We start from the raw sequence: 18,131 nt of genomic DNA on the forward strand, positions 1-18,131 counted from the left end.
AACGGGGGCAGAGGGCCGCCTTGCGTACTGAAGACCTGCTCGCGGTGAAATGGAGGGACAAGAGGGACGTTTACTTTCTGTCCACCATTCACACAGACACGACAGTCCAAATTCAACGGGCAACTAAGGTCATTGAAAAGCCCCTTGTCGTCCACGAATATAATGTCAACATGGGAGGGGTGGACTTCAATGAGCAGAGGTTAGCGCCCTATTTAATTACCCGGAAAACAAGACGCTGGTATAAGAAAGTGTCTTTTTATCTGATTCAATTGGCAGTTTACAACAGCTTTGTTCTCTACAGTAAGGCTGGGAGAACTGGATCTTTCCTCCAATTTCAGGAACAGATCATTCTGGACATCCTGTATCCAGGAGGTGCCAGTCCCCCCCCCCCCCCCAGATGCAACTAGCCGACTGCATGGTAGGCATTACGCCTATCAGATTCCGTGTGCCCCAGGTCAACGCATCCGAAGAAAACGTTGTCGTGTCTGCAGCAGGACTGGAAGAAGGAATGACACCAGTTTTTATTGTCCCCGCTGTCCTGACCAGCCTGGCCTATGCGTAGGGCAGTGTTTTGAGAGGTACCACGAGCAGGTACACTATTAGAACCTAGGGAACTCCAGACACAGGAGTAGGCACACACTCAGTGGTCTTTCGCACATTGTCCCAGGTGGAGGAGAGGTGAGCTTGAAAACCAAAAAAACGGGTAAGCATAAAAGTCGGAAGGATCGGTTTCCATGCTTGATATTGCTGATCTGTCCTGGGTTGGCGATATAAGACGGCATGTTTGAATTTCCCTTGAGTGTGGACACCCCCGGTTTATATGTGATTTGGGCCTATGATGATGCTTTAATGCCACACAGAGTCATCTCTATTGGCAGGCATATTGCTGTATCCTACAGGCATAATGCTGTATACTAAAGTTCTGAGGCCCAGTCACATAAGTTGGTGGCTCACCCTGAGTGCAGGGTGGCACGGGGTGTCTCTCTCCTGAGGTTATCACTGCCATTGATGTGGAGGAAGATCTGCCATTGATGTGGAGCAAGGTATGTTTGCCGTTCATTTTTCCTTTCAGCCCAGAGTGCATTACTTGTATACCCAATATAAGGAGTATAGCAGAAACTCCTAATACTGGCCATACATGTAATGATTGCAGAGACCCTAAAATGCCAGGACAGACTCCACAAATGACCCCATTTTGGAAAGAGGACACCCTAAAGTATTATGTGAGGTGCACGGTGAGTTCATAAAAGATTTTAGTTTTTGTCACAAGTTAGCAGAATTTTATTTTTTTTTTTTAACAAAGTGTCATTTTCCGTTTACTTGTGACAAAAAATAAAATTTTCAATGACCTCACCATTACCCTCATGGAATACCTTGTTGTGTATTCTTTCCAAAATGGGGTCATTTGTGGGGTTTGTTAACTGTCCTGGCAAGTGGGCGGGGTGCTAAATTGTGAGCACCCCTGTAAAGCCTAAAGGTACTCATTGGACTCTGGGCCCCTTAGCCCAGTTAGGGTGCAAAAAAGTGCCACACATGTGGTATCGCCGTACTCGGGAGAAGTAGTATAATGTGTTTTGGGGTGTATTTTTACACATACCCATGCTGGGTGGGAGAAATACCTCTGTAAATGACAATCTTTTGATTTTTTTACACACAATTGTCCATTTACAGAGTTATCTCTCCCACCCAGCATGGGTATGTGTAAAAATACACCCCAAAACACATTGTACTACTTCTCCCGAGTACGGCGATACCACATGTGTGGCACTTTTTTGCACCCTAACTGCGCTAAAGGGCCCAAAGTCCAATGAGTACCTTTAGGATTTCACAGGTCATTTTGCGGAATTTGATTTCCAGACTAATCCTCACGGTTTAGGGCCCCTAAAATGCCAGGGCAGTATAGAAACCCCACAAATGACCCCATTTTAGAAAGAAGACACCCCAAGGTATTCCGTTAGGAGTATGGTGAGTTCATAGAAGATTTTATTTTTTGTCACAAGTTAGTGGAAAATGACACTTTGTGAAAAAAAACAATAAAAATCAATTTTCCGCTAACTTTTGACAAAAAATAAAATCTTCTATGAACTCACCATACTCCTAACGGAATACCTTGGGGTGTCTTCTTTCTAAAATGAGGTCATTTGTGGGGTTCCTATACTGCCCTGGCAATTTAGGGACCCTAAACCGTGAGGAGTAGTCTGGAAATCAAATTCCGCAAAATGACCTGTGAAATCCTAAAGGTACTCATTGGACTTTGGGCCCTTTAGCGCAGTTAGGGTGCAAAAAAGTGCCACAAATGTGGTATCTCCGTACTCGGGAGAAGTAGTGCAATGTGTTTTGGGGTGTATTTTTACACATACCCATGCTGGGTGGGAGAAATACCTCTGTAAATGACAATCTTTTGATTTTTTTACACACAATTGTCCATTTACAGAGTTATTTCTCCCACCCAGCATGGGTATGTGTAAAAATACACCCCAAAACACATTGTACTACTTCTCCCGAGTACGGTGATACCACATGTGTGGCACTTTTTTGCACCCTAACTGCGCTAAAGGGCCCAAAGTCCAATGAGTACCTTTAGGATTTCACAGGTCATTTTGCGGAATTTGATTTCCAGACTACTCCTCACGGTTTAGGGCCCCTAAAATGCCAGGGCAGTATAGGAACCCCACAAATGACCCCATTTTAGAAAGAAGACACCCCAAGGTATTCCGTTAGGAGTATGGTAAGTTCATAGAAGATTTTATTTTTTGTCAAAAGTTAGCGGAAAATTGATTTTTATTGTTTTTTTCACAAAGTGTCATTTTCCACTAACTTGTGACAAAAAATAAAATCTTCTATGAACTCACCATACTCCTAACGGAATACCTTGGGGTGTCTTCTTTCTAAAATGGGGTCATTTGTGGGGTTCCTATACTGCCCTGGCAATTTAGGGGCCCTAAACCCTGAGGAGTAGTCTGGAAATCAAATTCCGCAAAATGACCTGTGAAATCCTAAAGGTACTCATTGGACTTTGGGCCCCTTAGCACAGTTAGGGTGCAAAAAAGTGCCACACATGTGGTATCGCCGTACTCGGGAGAAGTAGTATAATGTGTTTTGGGGTGTATTTTTATACATACCCATGCTGGGTGGGAGAAATAACTCTGTAAATGGACAATTGTGTGTAAAAAAAATTAAAAAATTGTCATTTACAGAGATATTTCTCCCACCCAGCATGGGTATGTGTAAAAACACACCCCAAAACACATTATACTACTTCTCCTGAGTACGGCAATACCACATGTGTGGCACTTTTTTGCAGCCTAACTGCGCTAAGGGGTCCAAAGTCCAATGAGCACCTTTAGGCTTTACAGGGGTGCTTACAATTTAGCACCCCCCAAAATGTCAGGACAGTAAACACACCCCACAAATGACCCCATTTTGGAAAATGTAGACCCTTCAAGGTATTCAGAGAGGGGCATGGTGAGTCCGTGGCAGATTTCATTTTTTTTTGTCGCAAGTTAGAAGAAATGGAAACTTTTTTTTTTTTTGTCACAAAGTGTCATTTTCCGCTTACTTGTGACAAAAAATAATATCTTCTATGAACTCACTATGCCTCTCAGTGAATACTTTGGGATGTCTTATTTCCAAAATGGGGTCATTTGGGGGGTATTTATACTATCCTGGAATTCTAGCCCCTCACGAAACATGACAGGGGGTCAGAAAAGTCATAGATGCTTGAAAATGGGAAAATTCACTTTTTGCACCATAGTTTGTAAACGCTATAACTTTTACCCAAACAAATAAATATACGCTGAATGGTTTTTTTTTTATCCAAAACATGTTTGTCCACATTTTTCGCGCTGCATGTATACAGAAATTTTACTTTATTTGAAAACTGTCAGCACAGAAAGTTAAAAAAAATCATTTTTTTGCCAAAATTCATGTCTTTTTTGCTGAATATAATAAAAAGTAAAAATCGCAGGAGCAATCAAATAGCACCAAAAGAAAGCTTTATTAGTGACAAGAAAAGGAGCCAAAATTCATTTAGGTGGTAGGTTGTATGAGCGAGCAATAAACCGTGAAAGCTGCAGTGGTCTGAATGGAAAAAAAGTGGCCGGTCCTTAAAGGAATACAGTACTTAAGTCAAAAAAAAAAATTACATTTACTCACCTGGGGCATCCCTCAGCCCCCCGAAGCTGGATGGTGCCCTCGCAGCCCCGCTCCGTTCGTCCTCTCCCCGCCGGCGGCTACTTCCGGTTCGGCGACAGCCGCCGACAGGCTGGGAACGCGGCTGATTTTCCGCGTTCCCAGCCGCTGCTATCACCCTCTATGCTGCTATAGCGTCTATATATACGCTATAGCAGCATAGAGGGTGATAGCAGCGGCTGGGAACGCGGAAAATCAGCCGCGTTCCCAGCCTGTCGGCGGCTGTCGCCGAACCGGAAGTAGCCGCCGGCGGGGACAGGACGATCGGAGCGGGGCTGCGAGGGCACCATCCAGCTTCGGGGGGCTGAGGGATGCCCCAGGTGAGTAAATGTCATTTTTTTTTTGACTTAAGTATCCCTTTAAGGGGTAGAAAGCCCTAGGTCCTCAAGTGGTTAAATACCCGTTCTTCCAGTGTCTTTTGTGCATTGATCCATTTCACCTTTTGTGATGTGAGATATTTTACAAATTCTCAATGGTTTCCCTTTTCTTTTGTGTGTGTCAGCTGTTACACAGGCTTGTGGGTGGCAATTTACACTGCCTGAGTCCATGGATATCAGTGAATCTTTCTTTGGACTTTCCCCCTACTAATTAGGACATGCTGTCAGTCACATACACAGATCTCTACTAAATCTTTATCTGTATTAACATCTTTGTATTTCTTGCCTCTCTGTGAGTACATTCAAGTTTTATTATTTCACAATACATTACATTACAATGTCATTTATTGTGATGAGTAAATGGTCATGGGTATGCTGTGTATTAGTTGTGGTCAGAACATGGAATTTATTTAAGGCAAAGTTTGAATAGACACTTTTGGAAACACAACTCTTAAGCTGGCCATACACTGGCCCGATTTGCCGCCGTTTCGACAGCAGATCCGGTCACTGGGATCGAATCTGCTGCCAATCGTTCGGGCTACACGCCCAATTTTGATCCATTCCCATCCATCGCGCCGTGCGGAAAATAACCGTCGATCGCCCGCGGGTAAGGAGCGAATCGCTAGCGACGTTCGAGTGCCCGAGGACCGACGCAATAGAGCTGCAATACATTACCTGCTCTGCTGGCGCGACTCCCGGGTCTCCGCTCTTCTGCTCTGGTCTGGTCTGGTCTCCGGCATGCTTCCCTTCTTCCTGTCCCGGCAGGAAGTTTAAACAGTAGAGGGCGCTCTACTGTTTAAACTTCCCCCAGACAGGAAAAAGGGAAGCATGCCGGAGACCAGACCAGAGCGGAGAAGAACAGCGGAGACCCGGGAGTCGTGCCGGCGGCGCAGGTAATGTATGCGGGCATGCGGGCGGGGGAAGCGGCGGCAGCACCACCGCAGCAAGTGAACGGTTTCAGGCTGAAATTGGTTCACAATCTGTTTGCAGTAAAGGTAGCCATACGATCCCTCTCTGATCAGATTCGATCAGATAGGGATCTGTCTGTTGGTCGAATCTGATGGCAAATCGACCAGTGTATGGCTACCTTTATGTGTATACTGAGGAATAGTTAGGGACTTGCTAAAGTTGCTGATGCTGTTATTGCTCCCTATGCCCATAAGGCCATTTGTGCACTATTACTGTGTCTTTGTAATGTGTGCAAAAGATGTCAGTGCTATATAGAGTATTAAGTCACTGTCTTTTAGATGCTGATCTCCATGTTTATAAATACATCTCTTAATGTTGTGGTGGCTGGTGCAGCAAAAGGTTCTTCAGATGTCACAACTTATTTTAGTTACCTGCAGAAACGGTTCACGTTATTTTTAAGTGTCTACTCAGTGTCTTTAACATTGACATATTATAAGGACATGTAATTTGTAAAGGTCACATTGAAACCATTGCCACGGACCTATTAGGAGAATTGTGTTGACAGTGCTGATGCAGTAAGGGACTAGAGATAGAAGGCCAACTAATTAGAAGGCCAACTAATTAGACAAGACACAGAACATTTATATTGTGCATTTCTCCCGATAGACTCAAAACACTTCAGGGCTGTAGTCACTTAGGGCACACTCCATGGGCAGCAGGATCATTAGGGAGCCTTGCCCAAAGACTTCTTAATGGTTTATGTACTGGCTCGAGCTATCTAATGTCCAGGAAAAACTATGTGACCCCGCCCACCTACGCGTTTCACACCATGGGTGTTTCTTCAGGGTGTGAGTTACTCCTCATTGGTGGACTTTTTTATCTAGCGATATGTCCATCCCTCCTGTGTCGTCATCTCTCTAAGGCCTCTTGCACACTTGCAAGTCCGATTTTTATATGATCCAATTCAATATTTTGATTAAAAAACATAGCAGCATGCAGTACTTTTTTTTAATCGGAATCAAAAATCAGATCGTATTAAAAATTGGAATCGCATGTAGTGTGCAAGAGACCTCAAGGGGGGACGCCATGGCAACCACATACTGAGCGGATGTACAGTATATATAGTAAATCAATCAGGTCTGGATAACAGTTCATTTACAGCTTAACATGCAGGTCACTTTTACCTAAATTATAATCTTCATATATTCCTAAATTCACTGCATGTAGTTAGGGCCACTGATACACAATTTCCTTCTCTTTTTATTCATTTTCTGTCATCAAATTTTTACAATGGAAGTTCTTAAAGTGACACTCTCCAGTTTCATTTAAAGCAATGGTGAAAGATTGCAGAAGGAGATGGCATTGAATTTGTCAATTCAGTTTAAACGACTTCATAAACAACAGCATATTTAATTGTATGCATTGATTTGCAGGAAGGCTCTAAGATCCAATTCCCTATTGAGGACAAATGGATACAGCGTATTAGTTTATATATTCCTTTCACAGTTGTACCTTTTAGGTCACCCCCATGAAACTCTGCATAGTGGGATCCTAAATAGCTTTTCTCTTCAACACCATCTTCAATCAGCCTGAAATGTTCTAACACTCCATCATTCTTTTTGTTTTACCACACATATTTAACCTTTTCACTTCGAAGGGTTTTTCCTCTCATAAAACCAGAGCAATTTTCACCCATCAGCATTCCTTCCATTCATTCACCTATAACTTTATTACTACTTATCACAATGAAACAATCTATATCTTGTTTTTTTCGCCACTGATTAGGCTTTCTTTGGGGGGTACTTTTTGCTAAGAATTATTTTATTCTAACTCAGTTTTAATGGGAATAATAAGAAAAAAAATAAAAAAATTCATTATTTTTCAGTTTTCGGCTATTATAGTTTCAAAATAAAACATGCTACTGTAATTAAAACCCACACATTTTATTTGCCCATTTGTATCGGTTATTGCAATGTTTAAAATTTTTCCCTAGTACAATGTATGGCGCCAATATTTTATTTGGAAATAAAGGTGCATTTTTTAAGTTTTGCGTCTATCCCTATTACAAGCCCATAATTTATAAAGTAATTGTAGTATACAGTTTTTGTATACATATTAAAAAAGTTCAGTCCCTAAGGTTACTACTTATGTATTCTTTTTTATTTGTAATTTTTTTTTAAATTAAATAAATAAATAAATAAATGGGTACTTTAGGGGAGTGTGGAAGGTCAGGGGTTAATTACAAAAAAAAAAAGTAACTAGGGACGAAAAACTAAAAATAAAAAAGGGGGATATAATATTACAATTTGGCCACAAGATGTCCTCAGTGGTGACTTCAGCTCCATACTGTTAGTACGGAAACAGAAGCACTACATGCACGGGATTCATGAATGGCAGAGCCGTTTGAATAGAGGGCTGCAGCCATTCACTCAGGGAATTAGATCAATTAATGTGATTTGTTTTCTCATTGATCTAGCGACGGGCGATCGGCGGTAATGAGCGGCGGTAACGAGCTTGGGGGGGGGGGGGGGGCGCAGCAGGAGGGACGTAGTAGCTACGCCCCTGCACAGAGTTGTGGCATTTTGCAGGGACGTAGTTACTCATCCAGGGGGAGGTGAAATGGTTAAGTTTACAAGGGTACTCTATCATATAAATGACTCTCCTTGTCTGGCAGTTTATGACCTTATCTCATACGTTTTCATCTCGAAGTTGTTCATAAAATGTTTGTTGTTTGCTCTGTTAATGTATGGGCATAATTTACACCTACTGCAGAATAGTAGAATTATCCCTTACATAGTCACTGTGCACCAACTTATCTTTAAGATTTTGGGCATGTCTTGCTGTTAGAAGAGATCTGGGACCTGCTATTCTCATCATTTCTGGGGATGCAGTAAGAATTCCCCAGTTTTTATTTAAAATTTGACGGAAATGTTTTCAATGGGACCCATACCTGCTATGGTGTTTCAGAATAATTCTAAATGTTAACTCACCCATACCTGCTAATCAGTCTCACATAATGGCCCTCTTCATCTTCATCATTTACTTTTTTTCAGTTTGTTCTAGATAACAATTGATTCCTATCCAACTTCCAGCTCTTTTTTAAAAGTAATGTAATTACAGAAGCTCTGCCACTTCTTCTTGATTTTAATTATGTTTTATCACGTTTGTTCCAATAAAATTTTGACACCTTTGCATCTACACGTTATACCGTAGTTTTCATATTTTTATTCTGGAGGTCAATTACTTTTTCCTTTTTGAATCAATAAAATCATAGAATGGATTCACAGTGGTCTGTTGCATAGCGCGTGTTTTGTAATGAGCAGCCCCACCTGAAATTTCTCATGTACGAAAACTATATTTATGCTGGGCGACGCTGTAACACCCACTTCCTGCTTCAGGTTCTGATCACATGATATGACGTGATCATGACCTGAAGGAGGATGGTGCATCTCAGCAGCATTGGTGATGGAGCGCCAATCCTGAGACCTGATCAGGTTATTACCAAAGTGCTCCCTGCGCTGCTCTGCATTAGACTGGGAGGAAGCAAAAAAAATGTGGTGTTGCAGTGCACGTAATTAAAAAAAAGGCAGATAAAGGTTGATATAAAGCCTGCATGCAGCGAGTTAGAATAATGCGATTAGTTACAACGCAGTACTGTGAACAGGCCCATAGAATTTTATGGGCAGTGAGTTAACATTTAGAATGATTCTGAAACACCACTGAGCACTGTGAGTTAGCACATGAAGTACTTATTCAGGAAGCCAGTTGCTATGATTTCTTATGTTATTTTATTTCCTTATGAACATGACTGCTGCATTTAAGGAAGTGTCACTTCTCACACAGGACATGGGCCTCGATTCATCAAGACTTATCGAATCAATTACCGACAGCTTGGTAAAATACCGAACTCGATAAGTTGATTTCAGGATTCATCAAAGTTATCTACAGCTGTTAGCGACCATTCGGTAATTATTCGGGAATGATGCGATAAAACGGAAGAAAGTGCAATTCATGAAAATGAAAGTGGGCGTGGTTTAGCATTAAATTTAGGTTTAGTTATCTCCTTCACTGCTCTGTCGTTATTCCTGTCAGATCATTGCTGACAGAGAAGATGGAGCCATTTGAAGTGGTTATGTGTCAGCTGAGAGTGATTCAAAGGCACAGAAGGGCAATAATAAGGTCTAGAACCATATCAATTTGCAAGAGAATGGATTTATTTGCTATACCAGGACATCGGCATTTCTCTTGAATCATCTTGTAAGAGAACACAGGCAGTGCCAGGGTTAACTAAATTGCTAACTGCACTACATTTTTTCAGAAAAGGCTCCTATGAAGCCGTAGCTGGTGAAATTGTGGGATTGTCCAAAGCCACTTCCAGAATCCTGGTCCAGGTGTTAAGCCCTATTCGGAATGTTGCTACGTGGTGTTCAAAGGACTGCCTTTTTACCCACAATATCACGGGAATCTTATGGCCTTGTCGACACGTTACCGAATGGTTACCGCGTTGTTATCTGATATTTTATCAAATTCACACCGAATGCGGAAAAACCTTGATGAATACAACTAGAAATCGATAAACTTAGAATTCGGTAATTTAAGGAACTGGAAAAAGTTATCGCAAAGACAATGATGATGGAATCCAGGCCATAGTTTCCTGGAGACTGACTGCTGTTTTCTGTTAGCTCCATTACTAGATATAGGATGCCCAGTTGATGATAAGCTACTTTTTTGGTGTAGGTGCACTTAACCATCTAATTGCTGGTAGAGGTGTGTAGATGTCTAGCTGTGGTTGGATTGATGCTGTGAAGTATAGTGTGGAGCTTTGTGATTACATGTATTTTCTTTGCAATAACATCTCTCGCTCTCATGAGGCGCTTTAAGAGATCACACCAAAAAGATCAATGGGATTGAATAATGCTTGTATAGATAATTTCCTGGATCACTATAAAGACCAATTTTGAGTCCTCATAAGCTCTATATTAAAGTTATATAGCTCTGAGATGTTGGCACAAACGTATTATTTCTGCCTAATTACAAATGCCCTTTTACTGGTTTGCTTTGATGCCTTGGCCAGGAAGCCAAGGAAGGTAAGTGATTGAATATGGTGTGGTCTCATGGCTTTTAATTCTGGACCCCAACTTGGTTTTAACTGTAGCCTTTTGCAATCCACTAGCAATCGGAATCGACTCACAAAACACTGGTGGTGGAAAAGGGCTCTCACTCATGCCTCCTTCCTATCCCCTTAGCATAAGGACCACTATCGCAAAAAAACATCAAATAAAATTCATACATATAAGATGTACCGTACTTTTGTCCCAGAGTAAAATGTGCTATAAATTACTTTTCTCCTATGTTGCTGTCACTTACAGTAATCAGAAAATGTCTGACAAATCTGATTTGGGGGATTTTCAGTACTCCCTTTACAAAAACACTCCCTGGAAAGGATGTATAAAAAGATGGTAGCCAGTTTCTAGCCGGTTTTTGCACACTATTCTGGCTGTTGGGCTGAGCAACTGCCATTCAATAAGTGTTTTTGAAAACAAAGAAAACCCTGAATTTCCCATGAGGTATTAGACTAATCCAACACCTGTCAGATCTGATGGACTTCTACTGATTACTAGGGATGGTCGGAAATGCCAAATGCCGATTCCCCAGAAATTCCACCTTCCGCTGCTACCGTTTTATTCCAATGGTATTCTGGGGTATACCTACAGTATTCCGATTTCCGCAGATTTCCGCAGGAAATTTCCGCCTGCCACTTACTGCACTACAAATCTTCATTCTCTGATTGGCTTATTCATTCCGAGTCTTCTGAATATCGGTGACGTGGATTTCAGAAATTTCCTCTTACCGCACTACAAATCCTGATTCTCTGATTGGCTTATTCATTAAGGGCTTGATTCACTAACCGGTGCTAGGTGATAGCGCCGGAGTGAACAGCCGCTTAGTGCCCCATAAGTAGGTTTTGCGGGCACTAATAGTACCGCAAAGCTACATCGCGCACAAGACCACCCACATTGTGCACAGCACGGCGGGATAGTAATAGTGTGCGGTGCGACGATAACGTGGCACCCGCTGCCTTGTAGAAAATGGCGCATCAAGTGCCCCGCTTCGGGGGCACCCGATGCGCCGTTTGCGTCGCACCGCGCACTATTACTGTCCCGCCACACTGCGCGCCATGTGGGTGGTCCTGTGGGTGCAAACCACCTAACGCTGAGGTTTGCGCCCACTAATTGTTAAGGCCTCCTATCCGGCTTAGCACCGTTTCGTGAATCGAGGCCTTAGAGTATTCTGAGTGGCTTAAAATTACCGAATATCGTTATAGCAAAATTTCCGCCTACCGCTTACTGTACTACTAGTCCTGATTCTCTGATTGGATTATTAATTTCGAGTCTTCTGATTGGCTTAAAATTACTGAATATCGGTATAGCAAAATTTTTGCCTACCTCTTACCGCACTACAAATCCTGATTCTATGATTGGCTTATTCATTTTGAGTCTTCTGATTGGCTTAAAATTACCGAATATCTGTTTTGTGGATTTCTACAGAAATGTATGCCTACCGCTTACTGCACTACAAATCCTGATTCTCTGATTGGATTATTCATTTTGAGTCTTCTGATTTGCTAACATTACTGAATATTGGTATAGCTAGAAATCCTGATTTTCTGATTGGATTATTCATTTTGAGTCTTCTGATTTGCTTACCATTACTGAATATTGGTATAGCTACAAATCTCTGATTCTCTGATTGGATTATTCATTTTGAGTCTTCTGATTTGCTTACCATTACTGAATATTGGTATAGCTACAAATCTGGATTCTCTGATTGGATTATTTATTTCGAGTCTTCAGATTGGCTTAAAAATACCGAATATCGGTATAGTGGAATTTCCTCAGAAATGTTCACTGTTTCCGGCAAAATCCTCTTACTGCACTATGATTTCTGCTTTCTGATGTGGAAATGCTATGTCGATCAGAAATGCGGAAATCGGAACGAGCATCCCTTTTTTCAATTCTGCAGAATTGGAATGAGCATCCGTACTGCTTACCGTAAGGTACAGCAACATAGGAGAAAAGTAATTTTTAGCTCATTTTACTCTGGGACAAATGTACATCTTATAGATATTTTACATTACATGTTTTAGTGATAGAGGTCCTTAAGCTATGGGGATAGGAAGGGGGTCGGACTCTGGGACAAATGTACATTTTATACATATTCTTACACATGTATTTTACAGTTTAAAATTTTTCATGATAGTGGTCCTTTAAGTAAAAGATAATTAGTGATTGCTGAGAGTTGTGCCCTGAGGGGATGTATGAATTCTACTTAGGATGGAAATGCATGTCTAAAACCCCTCACATGTAACAATATCACACTTGTGGAGGCAGCTGTATAGTGGACATAATCATGTATTCAGAATAATAGGAAAATACCACTATTGCCTGGATAACTCTATATAGCTAGATATGTGTTTGCAATGTTTCTGGGTCCCAGAGCAGCTGTAGGTAGAGATGTGTCATTGAACAGGTCCTCCATGAAAATACTCATTCTTCCAGTATCTTTTGTGCATTGATCTATTTCACCTTTTGTGATGTGAGATATTTTACAAATTCTCAATGGTTTCCCTTTTCTTTTGTGTGGGTCGGCTGTTACACAGGCTGGCTTGTGGGTGGCAATTTACACTGCCCGAGTCCATGGATATCACGTGTCATTCTGTGGACTATCCCCATACTAATTAAGACATGCTGTCAGTCACATACACAGTTCTCTAGTAAATCTTTATCTGTATTAACATCTTAGTATCTCTTGCCTCTCTGAGTACATTAAACTTTTATTGCTTCACAAAACATGACATTAGGATGTAATTTATTGTGATGAGTACTGTAAATGGTCCTGGGTATGCTGTGTATTAGTTTTGGCCAGTACATGGAATTTATTTAAAGTGTGACTGAAGCTCTTTTCTTCTGTTTTTACTATCAAATATAAATTAACTGAAATTTGGAATCAAAGACCGCATCATAGTGTACAAGTTCAAACACTTCAGAACTCCCCTAATGCTATCTTTGTACCGGTAGTAGACATTTATGCTCAGTTCTTGATTGATTTCTTAATCAAAAATAAATTGTAGTGTGTAATTTTATTTTCAGATTTCCATTCAAGCGTGTCTTTTTTTCCCCTAGAGGAACATCTAGGGCCATATGCCATTAACTCCTAGGAAATAATTCATAGTCGTTGATTTAAAATAGATTTTCAGCACTTCGTAATAAAAAAAGTACAAAAAAGTAGGTGAAAAGTACAATCAAAATTATTTTGAATATTTTTGCTTGCTGGTGGTTTAAAAGACATTTTATTAACAAATTTGAAAATATCACCTTGGAGAATACTCAGGAGTAAAAGTTATCATACCTTCCGCCATATAAGTCGCTCCAGAATATAAGGGGCACCTAAGTTTTGAGGGCACAATCCACGTAAAAAAAATTTTTATATACTAAACCTGGTGCATTCATGTTCCAGGAGTGTCTTGTACATATTCTCCCCCAAATTGTGTCCTCCTGTGTCCCTTATGTGTCCTCCTGTGTCCCTTATGTGTCCTCCTGGTTCCCTTATGTGTCTTCCATATGTCCCTTATGTGTCTCCTGGTGTCCCCTTGTGTCCCTTATGTTTCCCATGTGTCCATTATGTGTCCACCTGTGTCAACTTATGTGTCCTCCTGTGTCCATGTGTCCTTCTGTGTCCTCTTCAGTCCCTCATGTCTCCCTGGCGCCGAGTGTGCCAGCTCCTCTCTCTCTCCCAGTGTATCTGCAAACACCCCCTTACTCCCCCCCCCCCCACCCGGGTAAGTGTAGAAGTGATGGGCAGTTGGCTTACCTAGTCCGTACGCCCAGGGGTTGTGGATACACAGGGGACAGAGCAAGGCACGGGGGGACTCAGATGTGTGCAATGGAGTAGGTAAGCCAGATGCCTATCACTTCTACACTTACACGGGGTTAGGGTGGGGGGTAAGGGGAGTGGAGACGCGGAGACACAAGGGAGGTGTTTGCAGATGCACGGGGGAGAGAGCGAGGCACATGGGGGAGCAGGCACACAGAGGCAGGCAATCCCCGATGAGGCGGCGGGTAGGTGGTTAGTATCTGCAAGCATTCAGAAGTCGTGGATTCTCTGCCTTTTCCGTATAAGACGCAGGGACTTTTTCTTTCCTTTTTTGGGGAGAAAAAGTGCATTTCATACGGTGGAAAATACGGTAATTGCATATGGGCCCTATTTATCCAATTAAGATTTCTCCAAGGAGATATTTTTTTATCTTACCTAAAAAAAATAACTTTTTAGAACAACTTAAAAAGTACTAAAAAGTAGGGTAAATGTAATATCAAACTTATTTTAAGTAGTTTCTTGCATGGTGGGAGCATTAAAGCTATTTTATCGGTGAGGTTTAAGAATATGGATCCTTTGTGTTAAAGGCTTCTAGTCAATGGCCAGCTTTAAGATACCCATACACAGCTAAAGTAAATCTATAGATTTCTACATTATGTAATAAGTATGGTTTAATTAATCTGAAATTACCTAATTTTTTCAGGCTTGATAACCCTCAATGAAATTTGAAATGCAGGTCAACAAATGCAGGATTGGGTAGTAAATGTATTGGTATATAGCATTTAGCACTAGAGCATTCAAAAAACCCAAAAACTCTGAGGTCCTACTTTGCAGCCCTCACCTTTTTTCACCCTTTGTTTAAATGTCAGCAGTTGCTCAAAGTGGTGCAAGAATTGGTGATCCCTACTGTATTTTGTTATCACATGGCATACATTTGGCTTGTCTCTCAAGAGCACTGCTAAGTATGACTATCATATCAATTATATTAATCAATATTAATTGATTAATATAATTGATATGATAGTCATACTTAGCAGGATATTTATAATTATACTGCATGCTCGTTATTACACTCTTATTTTCTAAAGGGCTTGATGTATAATTTCATTAAAAGTATACAAAGATTTATTTTAAATTAGTTTGCAACACATTCTGGCAAACTATGAAAAAATGCTAGTTGGTGGAACTTAACAGGAACTATTACTTAGAACTAGCTAAACTCTTTTGAAGTACAATTTATATATGGTCATTGGTCAAGTGTTTAAAAGAAAAAAAAATAAAGCATTTCTCTTATATGTTTTTATACAATTCTGACAATGTATTTTAAAATAATAGCAAATAATGCAGAAGTTTGAAGACTGCCATGCATTAGTATCATGTACAGCATTTAATTTCTTTTTCCTAAATTACTGTTTTACAGTGCAAGAATGACCTGAGGCTGAACACAGTATCACTCTATTTTAATGTAAATGAAGGGAATTATCAGATAACAAGTTTCAGGTAGAGCAGACTCAGTCTTTCATTTCATTGGTTGTTTTTGTTCTCTAACTTTTAGCAGAGCTTTATAAAAGGTCCTACACTCTGACTATAAGCAGTATCAGAATAGAACATTACTACAGCATCTGTATTTGGACTGTCTGGTGAGTTTTAATACCATTTCAGTATTCTTTATTTGGATCTCTTTTGCTTGAAACTTTATAACCTTCAGTTTTATATTGGTTGATTTTGGGAGTTTGTATTCCTTCCTTCTTTATATTTTTACAGTTTTTTCTCTATTTCCTCATTTATTTATTTTTTATATTGTTTATAAAATGTAACCTAAAATTTGTTTAAAATGTCTTTTGTCAGAACATATACTATAGAACCGATTCCCATATTCAGTAAGAAGTGTTGATCCCACATAATTTTTTTTATATATGTATTTATTTTGCAAGCCTTACTGGTACCATTATGGTACTCCTGATTACCTAATTAAATAGCACAGGCAGTGGAATGTGTTTAAATATTTTATATTTAGATTTTTTCAGTACTGTGAATTGGTAACCATGTCAACTTCTGTAACACAGAATCCCAGACTCTTCAAGGCTGCCCTACAGTGTATTAATGTAGAACATTTGTATTCTAGTTATAATATTTTATGGTGCAGAAATGATTCACAGTAAACTAGAGGCTTATCTGTCATCAGACTTTCAATAAGTGCAGTTTAATTTTAATGGCATTTGCCACTACCACAGAAACAGGCATCCCTTGTTCACAGTGCATGTAAGGACAGGTGATTGAATTGCTTCCTTGCTAAAGGGCACCTGAAGTGAGAGAGACATGAAGGCTGCCATATTTAATTCCTTTTAATCGCTCTGAAAAGCGCTAGATCAGAGCAATTTTCCAAGCGTTTTTGTTACAGAAGCTGTTCAGTTTCAGCTCTACTGTACCAAAATATAAAAAATGCTACACCAAAACACTTCAAAAATCGCTAGGCATGTGTAGAAAATCGCTCTGCACGTGCCTAGAATCCCTCTGAGTTATCACTTCAAAAATCACTAAGTGTTTGCTTTTACACTAGTGCTTTTTGGTGTGCACTGGGCCTAAATCTAGTCGTATTTCATTTGCAAGTTGCATGCTTGTTTCAAGTGTGTGACTCAGTCACTTCAGCCAAAGAGTTCAGCAGGACTGTCAGGTAACTGGAATTGTTCATAAGTAAATAAATATGTCAGCCTCCGTATCCTTTCAGTTCAGATGTCCTTTAACCTTTTCGGGACCATGTGCATGAGATCCTACGCCGCACTTGTGGCTGTTCTAGCCTGATGCGGCGTAGGATCTACGCCGGCCCGAAATTTCCGCTCCCGACGCGATCGTGCGCACCCGGAGGGGGAGATCAAGCTGTCATATGACAGCCGACATCTCCCCCGAGTGATCAGCAGCCATCGCGTATGGCTGCTGATCACACGATCACTACGATCGCCGTCGGATCGTAGTGATCTGTTTGACAGCTGCGGCGGCAGGGGGGGAAAGAAGAGGATCCACTCACCTCCCTGCCGTTCCAGCGACGATCGGCGCCCCCCTCCGCTCTGGCCGGCATCTCCGCTTCATCTGACGTCAGCGCCGGGTCCCGGCTTGATGACGTCATCAAGCCGCGACCCGGAACTGCTCGTCAGATGAAGCGGAGATGCCGGCCGGAGAAGAGGGTCCCGTGCGGCTCATCGCTGGAGCCTGGAAGGTAAGTGAAGGCTGCTGGCAGAAGGGGGGGCCCAGGCCACCAAGGGGGGACACAATGCCCGGCAGCCACACACGGGATCCGGCCGCCTGACCCCCCCAAACGCGCGCACCCCCTTCCCGCCAAAAATGCCTGGTCCTTAAGGGGGGGTAGGTGGCCGGTCCCGAAAAGGTTAAAGAGACAATGTCCTAAACTGTAATGAATGAATAAAAACCGTATATCATGTATCTTGAAGAAAATGCATTTACTCCAGATCTTTTTAAGAGTCTGAGCACAGCATCACAGAACATACTATTGGCCATTACACCTAGGAAGTACAGAATCCTATGGACTTAAAGGGAACCTAAACTGAGAAGGATATGGATTTTTCCTTTTAAAAATAATACCAGTTGACTGACTCTGCTGCTGACCCTGTCTCTCTAATACTTTTAGCCACAGCCCCTGAACAAGCATGCAGATCAGGTGCTATGACTGAAGTCAGACTGGATTAGCTGCATGCTTGTTTCAGGTGTGAGATCCAGATACTACTGCAGCAAATTGATCAGCAGGGAAGTCAGGCAACTGGTATT

The 18,131-nt window shown here is 41.3% G+C and overlaps 1 protein-coding gene across 2 annotated transcripts in view; it reads left to right on the forward strand.

The window, feature by feature from the left end:
* Window positions 1-18,131, forward strand: part of LOC137532696 (angiopoietin-related protein 5-like) — a 51,860-nt gene that overhangs the window by 23,541 nt on the left and 10,188 nt on the right. Inside the window, exons 2-3 of one of the 2 annotated variants that reach the window (XM_068253520.1) lie at window positions 15,772-15,816; window positions 15,907-15,991. Coding sequence is in view for 1 of the 2 variants with exons in the window: in XM_068253519.1 (XP_068109620.1) it covers window positions 15,772-15,851 (80 nt within the window). In the remaining variant the exon portion in view is untranslated. Of the gene's footprint in view, window positions 1-15,771; window positions 15,852-15,906; window positions 15,992-18,131 lie in introns of both variants that reach the window. The other variant, XM_068253519.1, reaches the window with a different exon arrangement.

Source organism: Hyperolius riggenbachi, chromosome 9 (assembly GCF_040937935.1).
Source record: "Hyperolius riggenbachi isolate aHypRig1 chromosome 9, aHypRig1.pri, whole genome shotgun sequence".
Classification (NCBI taxonomy): Eukaryota; Metazoa; Chordata; class Amphibia; order Anura; family Hyperoliidae; genus Hyperolius; species Hyperolius riggenbachi.